Source organism: Python bivittatus, unplaced genomic scaffold (genome assembly GCF_059951505.1).
Source record: "Python bivittatus isolate LINGU-HERP-01145 unplaced genomic scaffold, Pbiv_v1 ctg000080_np1212, whole genome shotgun sequence".
In the NCBI taxonomy this organism is placed as follows: Eukaryota; Metazoa; Chordata; class Lepidosauria; order Squamata; family Pythonidae; genus Python; species Python bivittatus.
This window is the reverse complement of record NW_028277035.1, coordinates 67344549-67368245: the sequence shown is the minus strand read 5'-3', so window position 1 is coordinate 67368245 and position 23697 is coordinate 67344549. Positions and strand designations below refer to the sequence as shown.

The following is a 23697-nucleotide window of genomic DNA, read 5'->3' as shown; positions in this document are numbered from 1 at the left end:
GGACACTGCTCGGACCGCGGGCACTTAAAGAGGAGAAGTGCGCATGCGTGTTGCCTTGGGAGGCCGGTTGGCGTCCTATGTCAATAAAAAAAAAAAAAGTGAGAGTTGGGTGCTGGCGAAGGGGATGCGCCGAAAGGGGACAACATGCGAGCTGCGTTGACTTGGAGGGATAAGGTTGAGCAGTGGTAAGATGCGGTCCTCTCTCAGAAACCGGGCCGGGGAGGATAGCGGGGAAGAGGGTTACATTTAGCAGAAGGACTCTGAGGGACCGTTGCCCCAGTGTGTTCTTTCATCTCGCGCGTTTTCCTTTTCCAATCTTTCTATTCTGTTACAGCTTATTTTAAATAATAATTCCAATAGAAGAGAATATCTGTAGGTCAGAGCTGAACCGTGGAGTCCTTGGCACTCTCTGAGCTTGGTTGTTTGCTTGCAGACATTTCATTGTCCAACTAGGTAACATCAGTGCGAGTGAGTCTGGGGTTTGCTCCCTGTTTATATACAGTAGCTTAAATAATAACGTATGCCTCTCCCGTTCTTTATTACATGACCCCAAAGATGCCACAGCGTAACTGTAAGGCTATAGAATAAACGGTTGAGAGTCGCAAAATTGAATAAATACATAAATGAAAAGGTGTGGCTAATGTGGTATGCTAATCCATGATTTGCTTAAACCAGTGTTGTCCAAACGTGGCCACTTTAAGATGAGTGGACTTCAACTCCCAGAATTCCCCAGCCAGCCATGTCTTAAAGTGGCCAAGTTTGGACAACACTGGCTTAAATAGAATAAATAAACAATAGTTTAATTATACAGTACTAAGCCATGCATCATAATTTGCCAACCACACTCATTGGGTCCACACAGTATCCTAAACCAAAACCAACCATACCACACCAGTATATTGTAGAACTTATCTTATGAAAATACCAAATAAGCAGATAAGAGAACTTGCCTTTTAACAGCATTCTTTGTTTTCACAGTATCTATGACCTTGCCTTTAAGCCTGATGGAACACAACTGATAATTGCATCTGGAAACAGATTACTGGTATGAAGTTTTGAAAAATACAGTATGTGATCTAAAACAGATTTAAATCAGAAAAATCATTTAAAATGGTGTTGATTAATACTTAGAAGACAACCAAAAAATCCCAGGGCTATAAAGTTGCTTGGGAAGTGGGGATGGAGAGGTGGTTCACATGAGAGTAGTGGAGAGGCATTACAAAACACCCTAGAAAAAGTGGATTACCTGGATGCTGAATTCAGTCAGAATTCAGGCCTAGGCATGCAATGGAGATGGCTTTGATTGTGCTAGTGGATTACCTCTGAAGGGATCTGGGCGAGGGTAATATTTCTCTCTTAGTCTGTCAGGTTTGGAGATTGGAGTCATTGTTCTGCAGTGGTTCCATTCCTCCTTAGCCAGTGGTTTCAGTTACTAGTTGTAGGGGAGGTGAGATCAGCCCAGGGGACATTGACTTATGGGGTGCTACAGGGCTTGGTCATCTCTCTGTTGAACATCTGTATGCAGCCACTGAGATAAGTTATCTGTCATTTCAGGATGTAGTGTCCTCAGTATGCTGATGACCTTTACATTGCTACCCTGGGCTATCCTGGGCCATGATGTGGAAGTCTTGTCCTGGTGTCTAAAGGCTATTAGGATCTGAATGAGACAAAATGGGCTGAAGAGTAACCCAAACAAGATATTGTTGTTTGTTCTTCAGGTTTCTGGTTGTTTCCAATATTGTCTCTCAAATGGGAGATGCTACCCCTCAAGAAGCAAGCCTGCAAGCTGGGAAGCCACTTGGATTTGTGCCTTCTGCTAGGTGGGCAAGTGGACATCTGTAATGTGCTTTGCATGGGGCTGTCTTTGAAGACCTCCAGAAACTACAATTGGTACTTTGAGCCTGTTTGCTGGCAGGTCTTAACCACCAGAGCATATTACACTTGTGCTCAAGGCCCTGTATTGGTTGCCACTAAATTTCTGAATACAGTCCAAAATGCTGGGATATAAAACAGATGAAGAAAGAATGTGAAATTGTGCAATTGTGAAATTTCAGTGTATGATTATTTAGATTAATGATTGAATTATTGATTTATATGTTGTATTATATTCTTAATATCAGTTTTATTGTTTCATACTATATACCAGGGTTTCTTTTTTCTTCCTAGCATTTTTCCTGCAGGTGCAGGGTCCACTTTTTTTTTCTGGATCAACTGAATGTTGATCCATTGGTTGTAATAGGAATTGACCAACCAGCTTGTCGCCCGAGCCTGACATTGTGGGCTGAGGGAGAGTGAGTGGCCTAAGGTCACCCAGCTGGCTTTCATGCCTAAGGCAGGACTAGAACTCACAGTCTCCTGGTTTCTAGCCTGGAGTCTTAACCACTAGACCAAACTGGCTCTCTTGTGTACCATAGTACACAATTGTGTACCATAGGTGTCATTGTTTATATTGTTTATGGTAGATGTTTTGTTGTATTATATTGTTATGGAGGATCTTTGCTGCCATGTAGGGCCATCCGGACTTTTGCAATATAGAAATGGAGACCTAAGAGCATTCTTGTGCAGGTTATCTTTGTTTTAAAAGTGGTTTGTCTTGAAGTATTATTTTTATGCACCTGTACTATTATACTTTCCTTTTATTTTATCTGTAGGTGTATGATACTTCTGATGGGACATTAATCCAGCCCTTGAAAGCACACAAGGATACAGTATATTGTGTAGCATACGCAAAAGATGGTAATATGAAATCCACTGTTTCCATTTTCTGTAATTACATTTGCCTTTATTTAGGTCACCAACACAAGATCTACATAACCCCTCTTGTTGTCTGAGGCAAGGAATTGATGAACTCCTGACCCATATTTCTTAAGAAGTGAAGTTGTTTGGGATGTTCAAAACATTGTTGATACACTTCCAAGTAGTACAGTATTGGAATTATTGTTGTTAGTATATTTCACCAAACAGTGTCTGCTACATCTCAATAAACCATCATTGGGGACCATTCAGTCCTGTATTTGAAATGATATGCAGAAATGGTCTGGTCACAGGTGTCTCTACCTGTTTTATTAAAATAAAGTGCTAACAATCCTAGTCTGAGATTCCTTAATAATTAGTTATTTTTTTAATTAAAAAAAGCCTCATCAGCTCTTTTTTCTTTGACATATAAAAACCAAAAATACTACTTTGGCAGTTGGGGATTTGTGTAGAAGGAACTTGGGACTTGTCAGATTTATTTTATTTTAGCACATAGCCAAGTTTTTTCATAACTAAGCTGCTGACTAGTAATACAAAGGAAGCAAACTAAGCATTAATAGTTATTGTATGCTTTTCATAATCATATACATTTTACTTTCTGAACTAGTTTTGAGTTGCTGGGTATGTCCAGTAACAAAAATGTATGATAGCTCTCAACAACATATCTTTTAAAGTTCCTTCAGTGAACTGAAAAAGGATTGATTTAACAAACCTTGTTTGAGAAGTCTTTAGGTCTGGTAGTCTGCTAAACAGAGATAGCAGGTGCATGCCAACATTAGTAGGTGCATTTGAGATCATAGTCATTATTAATACATTTGTACAAATTGTGCTCCAGTGAAAAAAAATTCTAATTAAAAAGACAACTGGAACATTTGGTTTTTTACAAAATGATGTAAATTATGGTTATACCTTAAATATGTATGTAAAATATGGTTATGTACTGGTAAACCCTGGTCCCATTTATAGCAAGATTAAGAAAATGATAATCTGAATTATCACAGAAGCCAAAATACTGCATTTTTCACTATATAAACTAGCTGTTACATGACATATTATGAATGAGGGCTACCTGGACTTTGTAATTATGGAAGATTAGTACAACAGTTTTAGATTCCCTGCCAAGCATTGGGAATGTATTTGACTTCTTCAAAACAATAAAGAAGAAAATACTATGGTAGCCGCCAGTACTTGACGTAGTTCACAGTAAAGGCAATTGAGCTTCATGTTGGGTCTTAGCATATGAAGATCATTATATAGAGAGTGTTTTGATTTTGACTAATCTGAGAGCACTTAGTTAATAGAAAATAATGTCATTATATTTCTGTGTTTTAGATTAACAGTTGGCTGTAAATCTAGTTCATAATTTATATTGGCTTCTACAAATTTTCCTAGGAAAACGCTTTGCATCAGGTGCTGCAGACAAAACTGTTATCATCTGGACTTCAAAGTTAGAAGGTATCCTGAAGTACACGTAAGTGATTATTTTATTTTATTTTATTTTATTTATTTATTTATTTATTTATTTATTTATTTATTTAATTTGTATGCTGCCCATCTCCCCCAGCGGGTGACTCTGGGTGGCTCACAATTAAAACAAAACCCACAAACAGTTAAAAAAATAAATACACGTTAATTAATTAAAATTGATTAATCCATTAAAAGGTCAAGCTATAAAGCAAATCCTATACATAAAAAACTAAAAACATTCAAGATGATGGGGGGGCAGAATCAACTACCCCACAAGCCACTTCCACCAATGCGAGCCCCCATCCGGCCCTAGGCCATTGGCATAGCCAGGATTTCAGACTCTTCCTGAAGGCCATGAGAGTGGGAGCACACTGCACCTCAAGAGGTAGGTTGTTCCACAGAGTGAGGGCCACGGCAGAAAAGGCCCTCTTCCTAGATCCCACCAGTTGAAATTCCTTGACTGGCGGGGTCTGCAGCATGCCCCTTCTGCTGGACCGAGTGGGGCAGGCTGATATAACAGGCGAGACGGCTCCTCAGATAACATGGTCCTGTGTCATGAAGGGCTTTAAAGGTGATAACCAATACCTTGAATTGGACCCGGAAGCAAACTGGCAACCAATGCAGCTCACGTAACAGCGGTGTTATATGGGCCCCCTGGGGGCATTCAGAACTGTCCACGCTGCTGCATTTTGTGCCAGCTGTAGCTTCCGGATACTCTTCAAGGGTAGCCCCACATAGAGCGCATTGCAGTAATCCAACCAGGAGGTGACCAGGGCGTGAGTGACTGTGTGGAGGGCCTCCCGATCGAGGAAGGGGTGTAACTGCCGCACAACATGAAGTTGCGCAAAGGCCCTCCTAGCCATAACTGCCACCTGCTCTTTGAACAGGAGTTGTGAGTCCAGGAGGACCCCCAGATTACGTACCGGGTCTGACTGGGGTAGTGCGACCCCTCAAGAACCAAAGATGATAAACTCCTAGATCTTGTGGCTCCCCGTACCCACAGCCACTCCATCTTACCAGGGTTCAGTTGAAGCCTGTTGTCCCCCATCCAGGCCCCTACAGCCTCCAGGCACCGCAAAAGGGTAGCCACAGCATTGCTTAAGTCATCTGGGATGGAGATATATATACACCTTATCCCATGGTGCCAGATGATCTCACTCAATGGTTTCATGTAGATGTTAAATAGGAGTGGTGAGAGTGCTGAACCCTGAGGCACCCCACAAAGTAGGGGCCATGGGTTGGATCCTCTTGCTCCCTATCAACACCGATTGGGTTTGGCCTTGGAGAAAGGAGCTGAACCAGCACAGAACCGTGCCACCCAGCCCCAAATCCTGCAGCCGACCCAAAAGGATACCATGGTCAATGGTATCGAAAGCCGCCAAGAGGTCAAGAAGAGCAAGGATGGATGCATTACCCCTGTCCTCCTCTCGCCAGAGATCATCCAAAAGTGCGACCAATGCTGTTTCTGTCCCATAACCGGGCCTAAAACCTGACTGATAGGGGTCCAGATAATCCATTTCCTCCAGGATCCTCTGAAGCTGCCGCATGACCACCTTTTCCGCCACCTTTCCTAGAAAGGGAAGGTGGGAAACTGGACGAAAATTGTCCAGAAGGGTGGGATCTAGCAATGGTTTCTTGAGGAGGGGGTGGACCAAAGCCTTCTTAAAAGGCTTTGGGAACACTCCCTCCTGCAAGGATGAATTGACCACCGCCAGTACCCACCCTAAAGTCACCTGCTTGGTGGCTTTAACCAACCAGGATGGACAAGGATCCAAAATGCAGGTAGCCATGCTAACAGCCCCAAGGACCCTGTCCACTTCCTCAGGGCCAACAGGATCAAACTGTTCCCAGATAACTGGATAAGATTGCTCCCTGGGCATCTCCACTGGACCCGCCTCACGCTTAGCCTCCAACTGAGAATGGATCTGAGCGATTTTATCCATCAGGTGTTCAGCAAATTCCTCTGCATGGCCCTGTAGATAGTCCTCTGTGCCTTCCCTACCCAGGACTCAGTGACCCTGAACAGGGCTGCCAGGTGACACTCTGAGGATGCAATAAGAGCAGAGAAATAATGCCATTTCGCCACCCTTACTGCCACGAGGTAAGCCTTAATAGTGGCTCTCACCCGTGTTTGGTCGGACTCGTCTTCAGTTTTCCGCCAGCGGTGCTCAAGACATCTCTTGGCTCTTTCAGCTCCCTTAACTCCTCCGTAAACATGGGGAGTGCTGGGGGCGATGGGCCAAGAGAGGCTGCACAGGCGTGACCCTGTCCAAGGCTCCAGCCGCCTCCTTATTCCAGGCTGTGGCCAGGGCATCCGCTGGACCATGCAGCAAGGCCTCAGGAACAACCCCCAACTCCCTTTGGAACCCTTGCAGGTCCATCAGTCGCTGGGTGTCAGGTTCAGCCCAAGAACCACAACGAGGCCCTCCAGTTCAGTACAGTTCCTTTATTGACGATTACCTATTAGACAGAATCTCACCAGACTAAACTTATCTACAGCTACTATAGAATATACTCCGTGAGGCTCTAGGGAGGAGCCAGCCTCATCCTCTTCGTTTTCCCACAATCTTGTTGCAGGCTGAGGAAGTGCTCCCCCTGGAATGTCTCTCCTCCCTCCTGACAACCTTGAAGCGCCATTCCAGAATCTTCCCCGCTCAGGCTATCCATCACATTGGGGGTGGACCGTTCAAATAGGTCCCACCTCCCCACGGAGGGGGGCAGCATAGGAGGATCTCAAGGCCACCAGGGAATGGTCTGACCGTGACAGAGGGGATAATATCAAATCTCCCACCAGATCATGCTGCCACTGCTCCAACAAGAAAACCATGTCTGGGGTGTGACCACTGTCCCAAGTTGGGCCATAGATGACTTGGGATAGGCCCATGGCTGCCATGGTAGCCATGAATTCCCGAGCCAACTCTGAGGCCAACCCCAGGGATGGCAGATTAAGGTCCCCCAAGATCATAAGCCTGGGGAACTCCACTGCCAACCCTGAGATGGCCTCCAGCAGCTGAGGCAGGGAGGTTGCTACGCAGCAGGGAGGCTGGTACAGAAGCAACACTCCCAACTGATCCTGTGTGCCCAACCTCAGAAACAGGGTCTCACATCCAGCCACTTGTGGAGCAGAGCCCCTGAAGGCCAGCAGATTTTCCCGGATGACCACTGCCACACCCCCTCCCCTGCCCTGGGGTCTCGGCTGGTGCCAAACCCTAAACCCAGCTAGACACAATTCCAAGAGGGAAACACCCTCCTCTGGTGTCAGCCAGGTCTCAGTAATGCATGCCAGGTCGGCCTGCTCCTCCCCAATAAGGTCATGAATAAGGGGGGCCTTATTATTGACTGACCTGGCATTCATCAGCAGCATCTGAAAGCCTGGGCTTCTGTAGGCCTTATGAGTTTGATGTATGAGCTCTTAAGAATTACTCTTAATATAAACAGAAGGAATCTGAGCACAGAGAAGAAAACAATTTTACAGAGGCTGGGTATATTTGAAAAAAACACTCAATGTAATGAATGCCTGAAACAGGTTCTCAGCATAACATCCATGAACAGAGTTAGCAACAGCCTTGTCAAAAGTGCATTAAACTTCAGATTAACAGACATCCATTTAGTGGACTTCTGGATGCAACAGACCAAATTTGTGGCAAATATCCACCCCCCACCCCAATTACAGACAAGTCCACTGCATCTGGAGTAGTTGGATGAGGCAGTTAAATTTGCATAAATGTTCCATTATTTACATCAATGATACAAATTATGCAAATTGCTGAGAAGTACATAGTTTGCAATTTAACAGATATTCTAAAAATAACAAACACTCTCTCCCTTCAGTTGGTCTGTTAAATTGAGATTTCACTGTCTGTTCACTGATGCAGCATAGAGGGTCAAAATGTTCAAAATATTTGAATATTCACCAAATCCTTAAATAAGCACATGAGTAGTTCCCTGCTGGATTAGACCCCCGACCCATCTAGTCCAGCAATCTGTTTTCCCAGTGGCCAACCAACTGCACAAGGAAGCCCACTTGTCTCCCAGCAGATGGTCTCCAGAGGCAGTCACACGACCATCAAGGCTAGTAGCTACCTAAATGCTTAAGTAGAATCCAGTTGAATCCTTCCACTAATGTAACATTTTTGTCAGTGGACTAGATAGTGGATATTTCCTCCTCCTTTCTGCAGCCCACCACATGAATCAAAATCTAGATCAATGGCAGCAAAGAGATACAGAAAATCCTTACTTACTGCTGCTATTTAGGGGTCGTCCAGATTTCTGCAGCTCATATTTGATAGCTTTACTTATAAAATGCTGACATAGCTATTCCATATTGATTAAGATTACCATGTTTCCAATGCCTCTGTTTCACTGTTGTTTATTAATGTGTTTTAGGCACAATGATTCTATACAGTGTGTGTCTTATAATCCTGTTACACATCAACTGGCATCCTGCTCTACCAGTGATTTTGGTATGTTTTCCCCATTGCTGAATTCTTAAGATCAAATTCTAATGCTTAATGTAGCAAAAAGGAAGAAATCGAGCAAGAGTTGCAGTCATAACTGTAATATCGGTTTAAACAATCCAAAGTTGAAATGTAATATGTCAGTAAAACTTCTCCCTCCTTTCTCCTGCTTGTAGTTCTCTACACACCAGAATCTGCTCTGGTATTTCCCAAATTTTCATTAACATTCAGGTTCAACTTCTGGCATTGCCAGTTAAATGAGAACCTAAAATCCTGATGCTAAACAACAAAACTAGACCAGATGCACAAAGAGTGTGACCTGCTGGAAACCAACCACCTACATTTCTAATAAAATATTACAGTATCTTGGGGTTTTATCCAATCTGCCCTTCCCACTAATAAACAACTCCTGTCAGAAAAACGAGGAGGAAGATAGCTTCCACTTTTGTATTCAAAATCTGCTCTGGTACTATCTTCCTCCTCGTTTTTCTGACAGGAGTTGTTTATTAGTGGGAAGGGCAGATTGGATAAAACCCCAAGATACTGTAATATTTTATTAGAAATGTAGGTGGTTGGTTTCCAGCAGGTCACACTCTTTGTGCATCTGGTCTAGTTTTGTTGTTTAGCATCAGGATTTTAGGTTCTCATTTAACTGGCAATGCCAGAAGTTGAACCTGAATGTTATGCATCTGAAGCAGTACCACTGAGTTACAGTCCTCCCTGACTGTTGTAGCCCCTTCTTTGCAGATGATGGGTAATGACATTATGAAATGCTATTATGCAGCATGGAAATGGATACAGATAAAGGTGAGGACAGTCAGAAATCTAAGGAAATCTTATTAAGATGAATAACACAACTAATATGATGAAAATTAATAACATTACTTTTAGCAGTTATTGTATAGCTGCTTTTGAATTTTCTTATAATTATAACTTCTTATTTCTCTGTTTTGATTCTCTGTTGTTTTTAAGGATTGTGGTCTCCTGAACAGAAGTCAGTCAACAAACATAAAGTTAGCAATAAGATCACTTGTTGTAGGTATGTAACTACTTAGCTCAAATATTATAATTTTGATTTTCAAATGATATTTATGTTTATGAGTTGCTGCTCCACACAAAACATGATGCGGTTAAAGTAGGAATGGGGCATTGCTTCTGGTTTTGGAATAGGAACCAGCCCTTCCTGTCAGAGAGGCCAGATGATATCAGAGGCAGAACTGGAGGAAGGGTGGCCTTTCTCCCTCAGCAAAATCTCTACCCCACAAATATCCTCCATTTCATGCTGTTAGTTCCCTCTAGCACTGAGAAACATTTAGCCTACTGTATTTATTTTTTTTTCAGTTGGACAAATGATGGACAATATCTTGCTTTGGGAATGTACAATGGTATTGTCAGCATTAGAAATAAAAATGGTGAAGAGAAAGTCAAAATTGAACGACCAGGAGGATCATTATCTCCAGTTTGGTCTATTTCTTGGAATCCATCAAGGTAACATTTTTGTGTCTTGAGTATAAACATAAAGTTTCAGTCATTCAGTGTGTTCTTGTTATATTTAATAAGTATCATTGCAGCCTAGTCTGTAGATTTCAGGTGTCAGCGTATTACTGCAGATCTGTGATTAATTTTGGGAATAAATCCTGCAGTTTTCTTTTTTAAATGTAAGAAACAAGGTATTTCCATATTACATTTGGGGATATCTATGAAAGACCATATTTTTCTTCACTTGGTTTGGATTGCTTAACATACAAATTTTTTGTTTTTAAGAGCTGAATGGTTAAGTTGCTCATGATCACTCCTAATTTCACTCTGGCATTTTCTTTTTTTGCATTACCAACAATAGACAAATGTAGGAGGCATCACAATAATTAATGTTCATTAATTTATTATTTATTAGTTCATACTTTTTAAATCATGTATGTGCTATATGTCTTCCAAAGGTGTTAATAAATGTCTTCCAAAGGTGTTTATAAAATAACCACAAAATCCTTATCACTGTACAGTATAGTAAAACCATTAAAAACCAAGCAGAAAAGGAATACTTTTTCAGGTATTCATAAACAGACGAGACTTTTGCAGAGAAAGCTGTATCCCATTTTCCCATTCCCCATAACCCAAGGAGGAGATGATAAATATTTAAGGACTGAGTACTGTTTTATATAGTATATGGCAGCAAATTCATCTACTTATACAGTAGTTCTCTCTCTATATATATATGCGAACAATGTCTAAAAACACGTAAAATGAATACCTGATCAAGCTTCTTGGAAGGGATAATATTTTTTTGGAGACAGGATGCCTAAGAGTATAAGAGGCTAGGAGACAGGATGTTTATTTGAACTTCCCCCCATTCGTCTCACTGTATCCTATGCCAATACACTTATTTTGTCCATTGATTTCAGAGACCCAATAAATGGGACTCTATGGGAAAACTTTGTGGGAAAGTATTGTAATGACAATGTTGGAATTCTTGGTTTTACTGTTGTGACTGAGAAGTATTGATCCATCTGATCATTTCAAATGATGCATGTGTATGGGTCCAGATCAGTGAGTTCCATTACCCTTCTCCCTAAAGTCTCTGTTTTGAAGAGCTGTGTTTTCTACAGCCTAATAAAAGTTTGTGGATTTTTTTTGCATGGAACAGTACATCCTGTATATTCTAGAAAATTTAAGGGAAATTTCAAAATCTGTCTGGGAAAAATTCTTTAATTCCAGAGCAGCTGATCTTGAACTAATAACTTTTGAAAGTTGAGTTTTGTGGCAATAGTTCATGTGAACAAATAATTGGTATTTGCAGTCGCTGGGAGAATCTCTGGAGTGCTAGAGACAGCGAAGAAGAGGAGGAGGCAGGTCACACCTGTTTAGAGGATATACCAGTTCTGAAGTCCATCACATGCAGTAGTCAGGGTAGTGAGGCAGAGGAAGAAGAACATGAGGAAGATGAGAGCCCTAGGAATGCCAGCTCGTGAGTGAAATATCAAGGAAATAAAGCTATGTTATTTTAGGATTAATATAGATATGTATAAAATCCTAGCTGACTGACATTTAATTATCAAGTAATCTATTTCATAATGTAAGAGTAGTATGATGACTCTCACAAAAATTGCCCATACTGATTTTTGCCAACCAGTCTCTCCCTCTCTAATCTGACATAGTATACTAAAAGTTGGGTTCAGCACAAGCTCCTGCAAGAGGCAGATGTTTTCCCATACTCAAGAAATTTGACACCACAAATTCTCAGAGCTGAAGGAAGTTGGGAGAATATTCATGGTGTATCATTGCTTGCATCTAGGGAACTGCAATCTATCACCTTGTGTTGCTCTAAAAGCTCCCTGAAGTTCCAGAAAATGGTTGAATGGGAAAAGTCATACAGGCCAAGAGTGCTACTAATTTATTCTTGCTAATCCAATACTCTTTGTTTTGAATAGATTGAACTCATAATAATATGGAAGAGGACAGCAGTGTATGGCTAATGGCCAGATAAAAACAATTTATTTATGTGTAACTGAAAGGTGTTATCAGAAAAATCTGACTTGGAAAAAATGGTAATCTTCTGAAGGTGGTGAGATAGAAAGTATATTTCAGTTGCAGAGTTATATACAGCTGTGAGTTATGCCCTGTGACAGAAAATATACTGTATATAGAGGAATAAATGAATCAGGGAAGTGTTTTACAGACAGAAAGATGAAGAGCTGGAGATTCCAAAATATTCATTAATAGAAAATTAGGCTATGTGTAAACTCTGACTGGTAGACAGAATATACTATAGAAAAAAGAATGGGCTTTTTATAATGGACTAAGATATGGACAAGAAATAGAGAATGTTATAAAATAGCAATTTACAGAAATATGGATCTGCACATCCAACCATTTATAACATCATCAGTGACTATTAAATCCAACTTTTAACTGTTAAAATAAATAAGAATATTTCAAAGTAAAATGTAGCCTCTTCTCAGAATATCTAGAATAATATATAAGCTAAAATGTTGCTTTAGGTCAGTAGTAAAGCACATGGTTTAAATTAACTCTTCTTCAGATAGGGTGGGGAATACATATTTGGACACTCTGAATAGCTATTGCTAGCTATTATAGACAATGCTGGACTAGATGGACCAAATATTTTAGACACCAATGGATCAAATTATCAGGTCATGCATCTAAGAAAGCTGTCCCAGAGAATGTTTTGTTATTACTCTCTGGGGAATAAAATGTATTATTTTAGCACATATAGAGCATTTGATGCAATTATTAAACTTAAATTTATTTATGAAAGAAAAATAAGAAAAAAATTACATGAATATTCATCCCTGACAAACTTTTCAGTTAGTCTTACTGATATGCTCATATACATTTAACCTGTTTACATTTAAGTCAGTTTACCTAATGTTAAAAGAGGAAAAAAATGAAAGATTTTACACACACACACACACACACACACACAGACCAAATTTCTAAATAGTCCTCCACTCAGGACTCCTGATAATAGAATGCTTGTTCAGATATGACAAGAGTAGTGAGTTTTTCAGGCTGTTCTTTAACTGACAGAATGAATGTCCTTCCATTTTTGTAATATTAATATCTTCATAATCATAAGAGTATACAGTATGAAAAGATTCCTTTGACATCTTGTTAGTTTCCACATCATTGGGTATATGGCTGAAAAAAGTATGATAACCTAGAAAAACAGTGAGGCTTCCATGAAAAAATTGATATAACTTCTAGCCAAAAGGGAGCTGCTGTGGCACAAGATCAAACTGCAAAAACTACAGAACTAGTAGTGTGTTTTGAACACATTTCCAGCTATTGGCTAAATCTCTCAACTTTTTTCAGAAAACATGCATAGGCATCCAATGTGCATGAAATAATATTTTTTGTTCAATTAGTTGACTCAGAAATGCAAATTAGTTTTCCATTGGCAAGGATATGTTGGACACTCCAGTTTTCTAGTATAATCTTCCCTGTACTCTTTTAAGGAAGTATATTTAACCAATATTTTTAACAATATTTGTATGCTTATTATTTTGTAGAAGTTCTGTTAAATCCTCTGTGAATCAAAGGCTCTAAAGCCCTTAGAGATTCTGGCCCATATCTAGATTTCAGAAGGTGTTTTAACTGTAGATATTGCCACTGATAAAGGATATTTATGTTGCAGCTCCCCAGATGATGAAATTCAATGTCTCATCTGATTAACTAATCTGAAGGATCTTCAAACCTTAAAGATCTTGATATTTTTCCCTGATGTACCACCAAAGTAGAGAATTACAGAACCAGCTAATGTTTGTACTTTAAGAAAACTGCTTGCTGCACTGTTGCTGCATAATTGCTTTTCCTTTTATATTCAATAGAGATGAGCATAATGATATTTTAGCAGTGGCAGATTGGGGACAAAGGCTTTCTTTTTATCAACTGAGTGGGAAGCAAGTAAGTTACTTCTTAATATATTTTTTCTTCCTTCAGAAATACTGAGTTTCTTTTTTCTGATTTTTTTTAAGCCAGTAGTATATTCTTCAAAACCAGAGACCCATTTATTTGTCTTTTTGTAGCAAAACATGCATATATATGTATGTCTATGAGTATATCTATCTGTTTGTTTGTGTGTGTGTGTGTCTATACACTCATACACCCCCCCACACACACATATATAAATTAAACTTGTATGCTGCCCATCTCTCAATGACTGGGTGGCTCACACTCATCAAACAACTGGGTGCTCACAACAATCAAAGAAATTACAGTAAAATCAATAAAATATAAAGGACAGGGATAAAAAATGGCAAGCACGACAGATCAGATGGAATAAAGCGAGGAGTCTGTACTAGTATTACAGTTTATTTCTGAACCAAAAACTATTAAACAGAATTATTCTGGCTGAGCTTCCTCCTCCTTGCTGAATAATAGAAATGGGCTAATATGTACAGATCATACGTTGTTAGACCTAATACTAACCATAATATTTCATTTTTAAACCACAGTTTCTGAAAATGAAGGGGATGCAGTAGCTCAGACGAAGATCTGTAACAAACCAAATACAAAAATATATGTAATTACTTTCCTGTCTACAGATGAGATTTCTTATTACAAAATCAAATGTTATTAACTTTTTTTTAACATATCCATATTCTTATAGATTGGAAAAGACAGAGTCCTGAACTTTGATCCGTGTTGTGTTAGCTATTTTTCGAAAGGAGAATACATCTTAATGGGAGGCTCAGACAAGCAAGTGTCCCTTTATACAAAGGATGGTGTGCGTCTTGGCACCATAGGGGAACAGAGCACTTGGGTGTGGACATGTAAAGCTAAGCCAGATTCCAATTATGTGGTAAGGGTGAATTTCTAAAAGCCTTTCAAATATGTATGCCCAGGTATTTTCAGATACTGTTTCTCTCAGAAGTATCTATTTCTGGCCTCCATCTTCTCCATATGGCAAAGCCATCCAAATGTGTCCAAATCTGCTGTTGTTTTGCTAGGAAATGACTTTTTATAGTTTTTAGAACTGTGTCTCTGCCAGGTTTCATTTTGTGCATCACAGAGAAGTAAATCTATGTCTATAGGTGGAACTTCTTACTTAGAGTTACATTGTTAGGTGTATGCCTAAAAACTAATTTGTAAACTGATGCTAATAAGCAGTTAAATCAATGAGCTTGAGTTGGGTTGAGGCTTAAATCTCTTTGCTTCATTGTTTGTTAGCCACCTGCTCATCAAGTACCCTGTTCTTCTTTCACTTGCTCTTGTCTCTCTTCATCTTCTTCTCCCCTCATTTACAGTTAATGGTTCACATGCCTTTTCACACCTTGATTTCCCCATATTTCCTCACAGTATACATGTTGTAATATCTGTGATTGGGCCATGTAAAGCGCCTTTGTATAGAGATAAAATCAGTTTACTTCATCAAAATCATTGCAAAGTGTGCTATATGTGAATTATAATTTCATAGGGCTGGCTTGTGCAGAGTTAATGACAATGCACATTTTGTCAAATACAGATGACAGCCAGAGTATGTAGTATTTGCTAAGAAAAATGACTGACTTCTGGAGTGATTTTCTTCATTAATATTGATTCAAAGCTTATTTCTCAAGTGCACAAGAGTAAATAATATATAAATCATGTCTTAAACTCCTTTGTCTTTTCTTTCCCTTTTTAAAGTTACTGTATATTTTAAAAAATTATTTTAGCTGGTATTGTGACCTTTAAATAAAAGCCAAGTAACCTTGTTGTCACCTGTTAAAAAACAATGATAAACAATGCAATAATATCTAGCAGAAGTATTAAACTGTAAATAACTATTTCCTACCATGCCATTTGTGAATTTTGATTCATATGGCTTTGCTATGGGAGAAGGGACAGGCCAAAATCTTACTCATGTGAAGGAAAGAGGTTCCCTCAGATACACATTTTCCAAGTGTAGAAATTAAATAAATTAAAATTCCAACAAAACCTCCAAACCCTTTTTAATCTGTGTTTCTACTTATGATCATTCAGGTCAATAGACACACTTTTGGTTAATTCTTTTTTTCTCTTCAGGCAGTAGGAAGCCAGGATGGCACCATTTCGTTGTATCAGCTGATTTTCAGCACAGTCCATGGCCTTTATAAGGATCGTTATGCTTACAGAGACAGCATGACAGATGTTATTGTCCAACATCTTATCACTGAACAAAAAGGTAGTATTGAATTATGTCTTCAGGTAACCCAGTGGCCATCTCTTTCCTGCTCCAGTAAACAATATTTGTCCACAGATTGAACTAGGCAAGAGATCTTTACAGCAGAAAGACTGCTGTGCCTTTTTGCCAGAAACACTAACTGTATCTTCAGACGTGTTTCATGTAGAATTTTTTGTGTGGGGATGTTGTGATGACAACCTGTTTGATGGCCTTTTGTCAGCAGTCAAAAATATATTGATGTAGTTGGCATTTTGACTTTTTGTTGTTGCCCTTGGTGATTGTTCATTCATTGTTTTGATTATGTTAATTGCTGTGTAAATGTAAATAGATATGTAAATTGCTATGAAGCATAATGGAAAGTGCAGCCGTAAATTGTAGAATAGGATTTATTCATACCATTATTCATTTGATTTATATCCTGCCAGAAATTGAAAGTCAGTGTATCTAGGACTCTTTCTTCCAATTTTATCCCCATAGTTAGTGTGAGATAGCTTGGGATAAGAGAGAGAGTGACTAGCTCAAAATCATTTTGCCAGCCTCTGTGATAGAGCAAGACTTGAACCTAGGACTTCTGAGGCCTAATTTAACACCTTAACCACTACAGTTGATCTAATTAGGTATTTGCTGATGGTGGCCTTCCTCCCTGCTGTAAGAGAAAAGAGACTGGAGAGAAGACTCCAGAAGACTCAGTGCAAATGGAAGAGAAAAAATAGTGGAGGGAAAGAGCTAGTCATAAATAATGAGAGGTAGAGGGTGGGATGGGGAGTGGCAGAAGTTTAGCTAGTTTAATTGATCTAAAGGCTATTCTTTCAAAGTTACAACAGGTGGCAGCAGGTAGCCATCCTTGGCCGCAGTAAAAAAACCAAAACAAAACAAAAAACTAAGCAAGACTCGAGATATTTACTATTTGGATGGGAGATCACCAGGAAATCCCCGGGCTATACGCTAAATATGGAAGTTGAAAAAGCATCATGGAAGAAGGCAGAAACACCCTGGAAGAAAGCAGTTCCATACTGTTGCTAAGACAATTAATGTGTTACTATAGTCCTCGGAATCAAATTGACCTAATGGAGTGTTTACCTATAATTAAGTAATAATGAGTACTGATAATATATTAAGATGGTTGTGAAGCCCAGATGGTTGACTTTCTGCATGTTTGGAAGTGTTGTTTTGGTCTAGGCAATTATGTGGTTTTTAATGTGTTTTTAAGTATTGGACTTATTGTGTGCTACCCAGAGGCTTCTTGGAGTTGGGTGGCCTTAATAAATTCAATAAATAAATAAATAAATAAATAAATAAATAAATAAATAAATAAATAAATAAGTGTTTGTTTATTTAATTACAGGATTTATACGGCCACCTATCTCACGTGGTGACTCTAGGCAGCTCACAACAATCCATAAGAAACATAGTTAAAAACAAAAGTATCCTTCCCCCAGGCAAAAATGATTCCTGCCAACCAGCAACACAAAAAATATGCTTTGTTTTTTGTAAACATTGATAAATCTTGTAATTCCTTTTTAAGCATTTTGGTTCAAACTTGTTTTTTTCACAGTCAGAATAAAAAATCGAGAGCTTGTAAAGAAAATTGCGATCTACAAGAACAGATTAGCAATCCAGTTGCCAGAGAAAATCCAGATTTTTGAACTATATTCTGATGATTCATCAGATATGCACTACCGAGTGAAGGAAAAGATAGCAAAAAAATTTGAATGTAACTTACTAGTTGTGTGTTCTGAACACATTATCTTATGCCAGGTAAGTAACTAATAATTACATTTAAAAATAAAATAATTGTGTCTAACAATGACATTGTGTTTTCTAATACTATAATGAGTAAAAAAAAGGTTCCCTGTTTAAGATAAGTTAAGGTGTTTCACATAATAAGGGCGGGTCAACACAGGCAACCGTTACATCAGGTGCATATTTGTTTTTCACCTGTTTCCAGATTTCATGTCAGGAATTCAAACTGCTAGAGCACCTATTAGAGCAGAATTGTCCCCAATTCTGTAGGCAGCATGGTTCTGTTTGAGAATTCTGGACACTGAACTGTGTACCCCTGGAGGTTGCCTAGGCTGAGGATGGCTATTCTAGGGGTTTACACTCATCATCACTATTCCTGTCACAGCAGTTTGAGCATCAACTCTACCAGCATTAGCTAAAGATTGAATTTAGAGACTCCTAGAAGAAACACAATTTTCTCCATGGGGAATGGATTTCCTGAGTTTTTACAACGTATAACATACTCACTTTCATTTGATAATTGGAATAAATTGCTTCCAATAAATCACCTGTCCCTGTTTTTGCATATCATTACATAATAATGTGGTTTGCATTTTAAAAAGAAGTTATAGAAAGTCTGAAATGTTGAGCAAAATATTAGATATTTTAGAAATATTCTAAAAAATATTAGAATAGAAAGTACAATAAAAAGTAATTGATAGCGCTGTTATTTAGATTCTTTAATGGTTGATGACTTTTCTGAGCAGCTACATTTCGTTAATGCACTCTTGGATATTAAAGTATCAAGTGTGATTGTAAACAGTAGACATTAACATTGGTAAGAAATTAGACTTTTTTGTTTGATATTATGTTTTCCACTTGTCAGGCTAAGATGTATGAAAACTGCTTATAGCAGAATATAATTTTTTTCCCCTTTGTTAGGAGAAAAAACTTCAGTGTCTCTCTTTCAATGGTACAAAAGAACGGGAGTGGCTGATGGAATCTCTCATTCGATATATAAAAGTAATTGGAGGACCTCCAGGCAGAGAAGGCCTTTTAGTGGGTTTAAAGAATGGTCAGGTAAGGTTTTCTGATAAAGCAGAAACTTTTTTTTTTTTTTGGTAGTGATGATTCTGATGCTGTTAGATTATAAAAGATAGCAGTATTTGAAAGCAAATTATAGATAATCAAAAGCATTTTTTGTAGATGTTTTCCTTCATAAAAGATTGGACTGATAGCAATTGTTATTCTGTACATAGATACATACCCATCACACCATTCTCTTTTGCAGGAAGGTAACATTATGGACACCACAGAAAATTAATAAAAATACAGTAAACCAAAGAAATTAAAGGCAAGAGATACTGTAAGAAAAAAAGGAAATAGAGATAAATCACTTCCAAACCATTCTACCTTGTCTATACACTGCTTTATACATTACCTATTGTTGAACTTTTCACCTCATTTTTTGAGGGTTTCATCAACTCCATTAACTACAACTTCCTTGATATTCCCATTCTTCTCAGCCTTTCTATTCTTCCAAACCATCCTCGTTTCCACCATGTCCATGCACTGCTTTATACATTGCCTTTTGTTTCTTCACCTCAGTTTTTTGTGTATCTCGTCAAGTCCATTAATCCACAATTTTCTTGATATTCCTGTTCCTCTCAATCCATTCACTTTCCCTTCATACATCTATTTTGCAATTTGATCCTCATTCATTGTCTCTATGTGATGATATCACCTCAGCATACTGCCACTCCCTTTTTTATCAATCCAGATTTGTTCAGCACTCATTCATTTTTTACTCCTATTTCTTCCCATTTTACTACACTCTTCTCAAGTAACCCATTCCCATTCCCATCAACTTCTGACATACCCAATTCTCACTACCATATAACAAAGTGAAAAACATGCTCATAAACTCATCAGTATTCACTTCTTTCAATAAATATTCGTACCTCACAACAGATCATACACTATCCACTATGTTTCCACCAGTACTTGCACATTTAAAAAATTCTCAGTCAGTTTTCCCATTTTTATTGAACATTCCGCTAAGGTAAACAAATTCATCTACTTGTTCAGGTTTTTTGCAATTTATGTATAACTTGAAATTGTTCACTCCATTTTCCCGAGGTCTTTCATACATTAATTTTCAGATTCATACTCCTTGTTGCATCATGCAGTCTGTCTAACATTTGCTGCAAATCATTTAGGTTCTCAGTCAGCAACATGACATCATCTGCAATCAGAGCTGCATGTGCATTCATGTGCCAAACTGACAACCCTCTAACGTCACCAAAAGTATTCCATGTAGGTTTATCTGTAAATTAATTAAGTAATCAAAGGGAAATGACACAACCTAGTATTATCCCATGTGTCAGGCCCAGCCCAAGAACAATGATGAGGCAGTCCAGTCTAGTATAGTTCCTTTATTTGCTTATACCCTAAAGACAGAATGTCGCCAGACTAAACCTATGATAAAGCAACTAGTGGATATACCCTGTGAGACTCTAGGGACGGTGTAGCCTAAGCCTCTTCTTCTCACGGTCTTGTTGCGGCCTGAGAAAGCGCTTGCCTTGTACCCTCTCCTGGAATGCACTCCCTCCCTCCTGATAACCTTGATCTTCCATTCCAGTATCCTCCTCGCACATGCCTCCCATTACACATGCTCTGAATTGAACCATTCACTATGCATTCAATTTATTTTCATGTATATTTTACTTCCATTGTGTGCCATTCTTATAATATTCATCAACCAACCTTCATATTTGTGCAGAACAATTCAAACCTATTCATTTTAACATATACTTCTCAACAAATATTCAATAAACTTTTTTTCTCATATTCATGCATTTCTCACTGACCTACTGAAGAGCAAAAATATGGTCTGCCCATCATGGGCCTGGCATAAAGCCACATTGCACTTCTGAAATTTTTCTAATTGTAATCTCTTGTACGCTTTCAGTCAGAATTCTTGCAAATACTCACCTAGGCATATGTAACTAATTATTCTGCAATGTTTACAGTCGTTCTTGCTACCTTTCTCTTTGGATAGTGGAACAATAATAACATTATTCTAATTGTCAGGCATGGATGCAGTCTTCACGTACACATTAAACAAACTGCACAGCCAGTCCATAAACAAACCACATCTATATTTTAATATTTCTCAAATGATACCATCCATGTTTGCAGCATTATTCTTTTTTCAACTTCTCACAGCATTTGTGATTATTTTTATTGCTATTTTCTTAGACAAAAAATTTGTAGCATTCACTTCTACTTTTAAAAAGTATTACTATAATTCCCATATTGATCTCTGAAATATATTTTCCTCATCCACAACCTTGTTCACCACATTGTTCTTCCAAGCTTAGTGTAATTCCACACACTACTCTCACATCCTGTATAATACTTTTCACACTATTCCAAGGAGGTTCCACATTCTCTTTCCCTATATACTGTACATTTTTCCATTCACTTTTGGGCGAGGTTAATCTTCTAATACTTTTTCAGTAGAACTTGAACAGTCTGTTCCTGCAGTCCTTTTATTTTTATTTTAATCTCTTCTTCATTTTTCCTTTTTTTTCATATCTGTTTTATCCCCAAGATCTTCTCTTGACACTATCAAAAAAATGATCTTTCCCACTCTCAGAACCTCCAATCACCCTTGTGTCCTTTGCTAATACTCTCAATCTTTCATCATAAAATTAAATCAATCAGGCTTTGCCATATGTGTATATGAATAAACTTATGCTTAAGCCTTGTATTGAAAACAGATATTCGTGCCATTCTCATTTATTTTGGGATGTATGAACGCCCAAGTCAGTTTTCATGTATTTTCTCATCTGATTTCCATCCATCTATTTATTTCATGTAAACATTCTTTTGGAGGGTGGGGTTGCATTTATTCAGAATGTTGCACAACTTTTTCCAGTTTGAAAAAACCTAGCCCTAATTCTTAACTATCATCATTAATTGGAGTGTACATATAACTATAACCAATTTATCTATTCTTATTTTCATATATACCAAAATAACAATAGATAACAGCAATTCTGATATGAATGTTAGCCCTTTCATTGATAATTAAACTATAGCTTCAGTTTCTTCCATGTATTCAACAACTCCACAAGATCAGTCCACCTTCCTTCTTACCTTATTACATCCTTCAGTTTTCTCTTAATTTCACAAACACACAGCATATCTATTTTTCTTTCTTTCTTTTCACTTTTCATGATATTTACCATTTATTCCTCATGCATTCCAAGTTGCAGTTTTTCATGTGTCTTGGTTGTCACTCTGCTGTTCATCATGGCTTTGGTTAATCAAGACTTTTATGAAATATTTTCTAGAGAAAGGGTAGATTAGGTTTCCAGCTTTAGTCATACCACGTGCAGCATTCCTTCCAATAGCAAGAACGATACTGGTCGATTTTTGCACATTTTTATCAATTTGCCACAAGCACAGTCAAAATCCAGATCTAGAGGCGACCACACAAACCAATGCACTATTGCTATAGCCTGTCAACCTTGGGTAGATACTGTGCGTTGACACACACTTGGCTTGCGTCATTCTGTAAACCGGAAAAAAGAAATTAAATAAGGTATTTGATGAACAATATAGAAGGTGTGGCATCTAGGATTATTTATGAATTTGACAAAATTAATCAATAGAACAGTGCACTTTATGGGCTTTTTAGGGACCATATTGTTATATTCTGGTTTAATATATTTGAAAAAGATCATAGAGTTAAATGTTGTTCCTGTTTTTTATGGAATAGACTCTACGATTGTCCTCTCAGTCAATCATTATTTGTCCCCATGTCTTCTTTATATAATCATATACAGTATAAAGAAATAATTGAGGCAGAAGCAGTCAATTTATTTAATTTGTCTGAATGATTATTCCCTTGGGCCTGAATTCCATGAAATTATAACTGCTGTATTTCATCTGACTAGCAAATGAGAACTGTAGTTTTCCAATATGGACTTTATTAACTCTCTGGATGTAATTATATCCAGATTCTGAAGATCTTTGTGGACAATCCTTTTGCGATTGTCTTGCTAAAACAATCTACAGCCGTGCGTTGCCTGGATATGAGTGCATCTCGAAACAAACTGGCAGTAGTTGATGAAAATGATACCTGTCTGGTCTACGATATTAACACCAAAGAATTACTATTTCAGGTAAATTTTCTAAACATTCATATGTCACCCTGCATTTCAAAGAAAATATAAGAAAAGGTTTCCTAAAACAGTGAGAAAGGAGCCATCAGCTCTTGTTCCTATTTTGCCTGCCAAAACGGTTTTACCCACCAGTGAGTTTCGCAGTTGATTATATCTGATTATTTTGGCTGTCTCATGCTTTTTTCCCCCACCAAATGGGTTAGGGTTAGGATTATTGATTATGTACTCACACCATAATCACAACAAGAATATTGCACCAATAAATTATGTCTATGATGGGCAAAAACTTTTCAGACATGAGATTTTAACACTAGTGGTAGGCAAAGAAGGAACAAGAGCCCAAGTATCTTCCTTCTAGCTATCCTGTAGTTTCACACTGAGTGGGATTAGTATCTGCTTATAAACCAGACTTTTCAGGAAAGCAAGGATTTGACTACATAGG

The 23697-nt window shown here is 38.3% G+C and overlaps 1 protein-coding gene across 3 annotated transcripts in view; it reads left to right on the top strand.

Annotated features, from left to right (window-relative positions):
- Positions 1 to 37: 37 nt before the first annotated feature.
- IFT122 (intraflagellar transport 122) overlaps positions 38 to 23697 on the top strand; it is a 68329-nt gene continuing 44669 nt past the window's right edge. Inside the window, exons 1-14 of one of the 3 annotated variants that reach the window (XM_088134303.1) lie at positions 38 to 185; positions 979 to 1045; positions 2652 to 2736; positions 4147 to 4225; positions 8608 to 8684; positions 9651 to 9717; positions 10020 to 10166; positions 11473 to 11640; positions 14024 to 14099; positions 14806 to 14997; positions 16200 to 16338; positions 17894 to 18096; positions 19003 to 19140; positions 23091 to 23255. In XM_088134303.1, the coding sequence (XP_087990429.1) occupies positions 145 to 185; positions 979 to 1045; positions 2652 to 2736; positions 4147 to 4225; positions 8608 to 8684; positions 9651 to 9717; positions 10020 to 10166; positions 11473 to 11640; positions 14024 to 14099; positions 14806 to 14997; positions 16200 to 16338; positions 17894 to 18096; positions 19003 to 19140; positions 23091 to 23255 (1644 nt within the window). In that variant the 5' untranslated portion in view covers positions 38 to 144. The remainder of the gene's footprint in view (positions 186 to 978; positions 1046 to 2651; positions 2737 to 4146; positions 4226 to 8607; positions 8685 to 9650; positions 9718 to 10019; positions 10167 to 11472; positions 11641 to 14023; positions 14100 to 14805; positions 14998 to 16199; positions 16339 to 17893; positions 18097 to 19002; positions 19141 to 23090; positions 23256 to 23697) is intronic. The other 2 variants (XM_007423261.3, XM_088134302.1) reach the window with 2 other exon arrangements.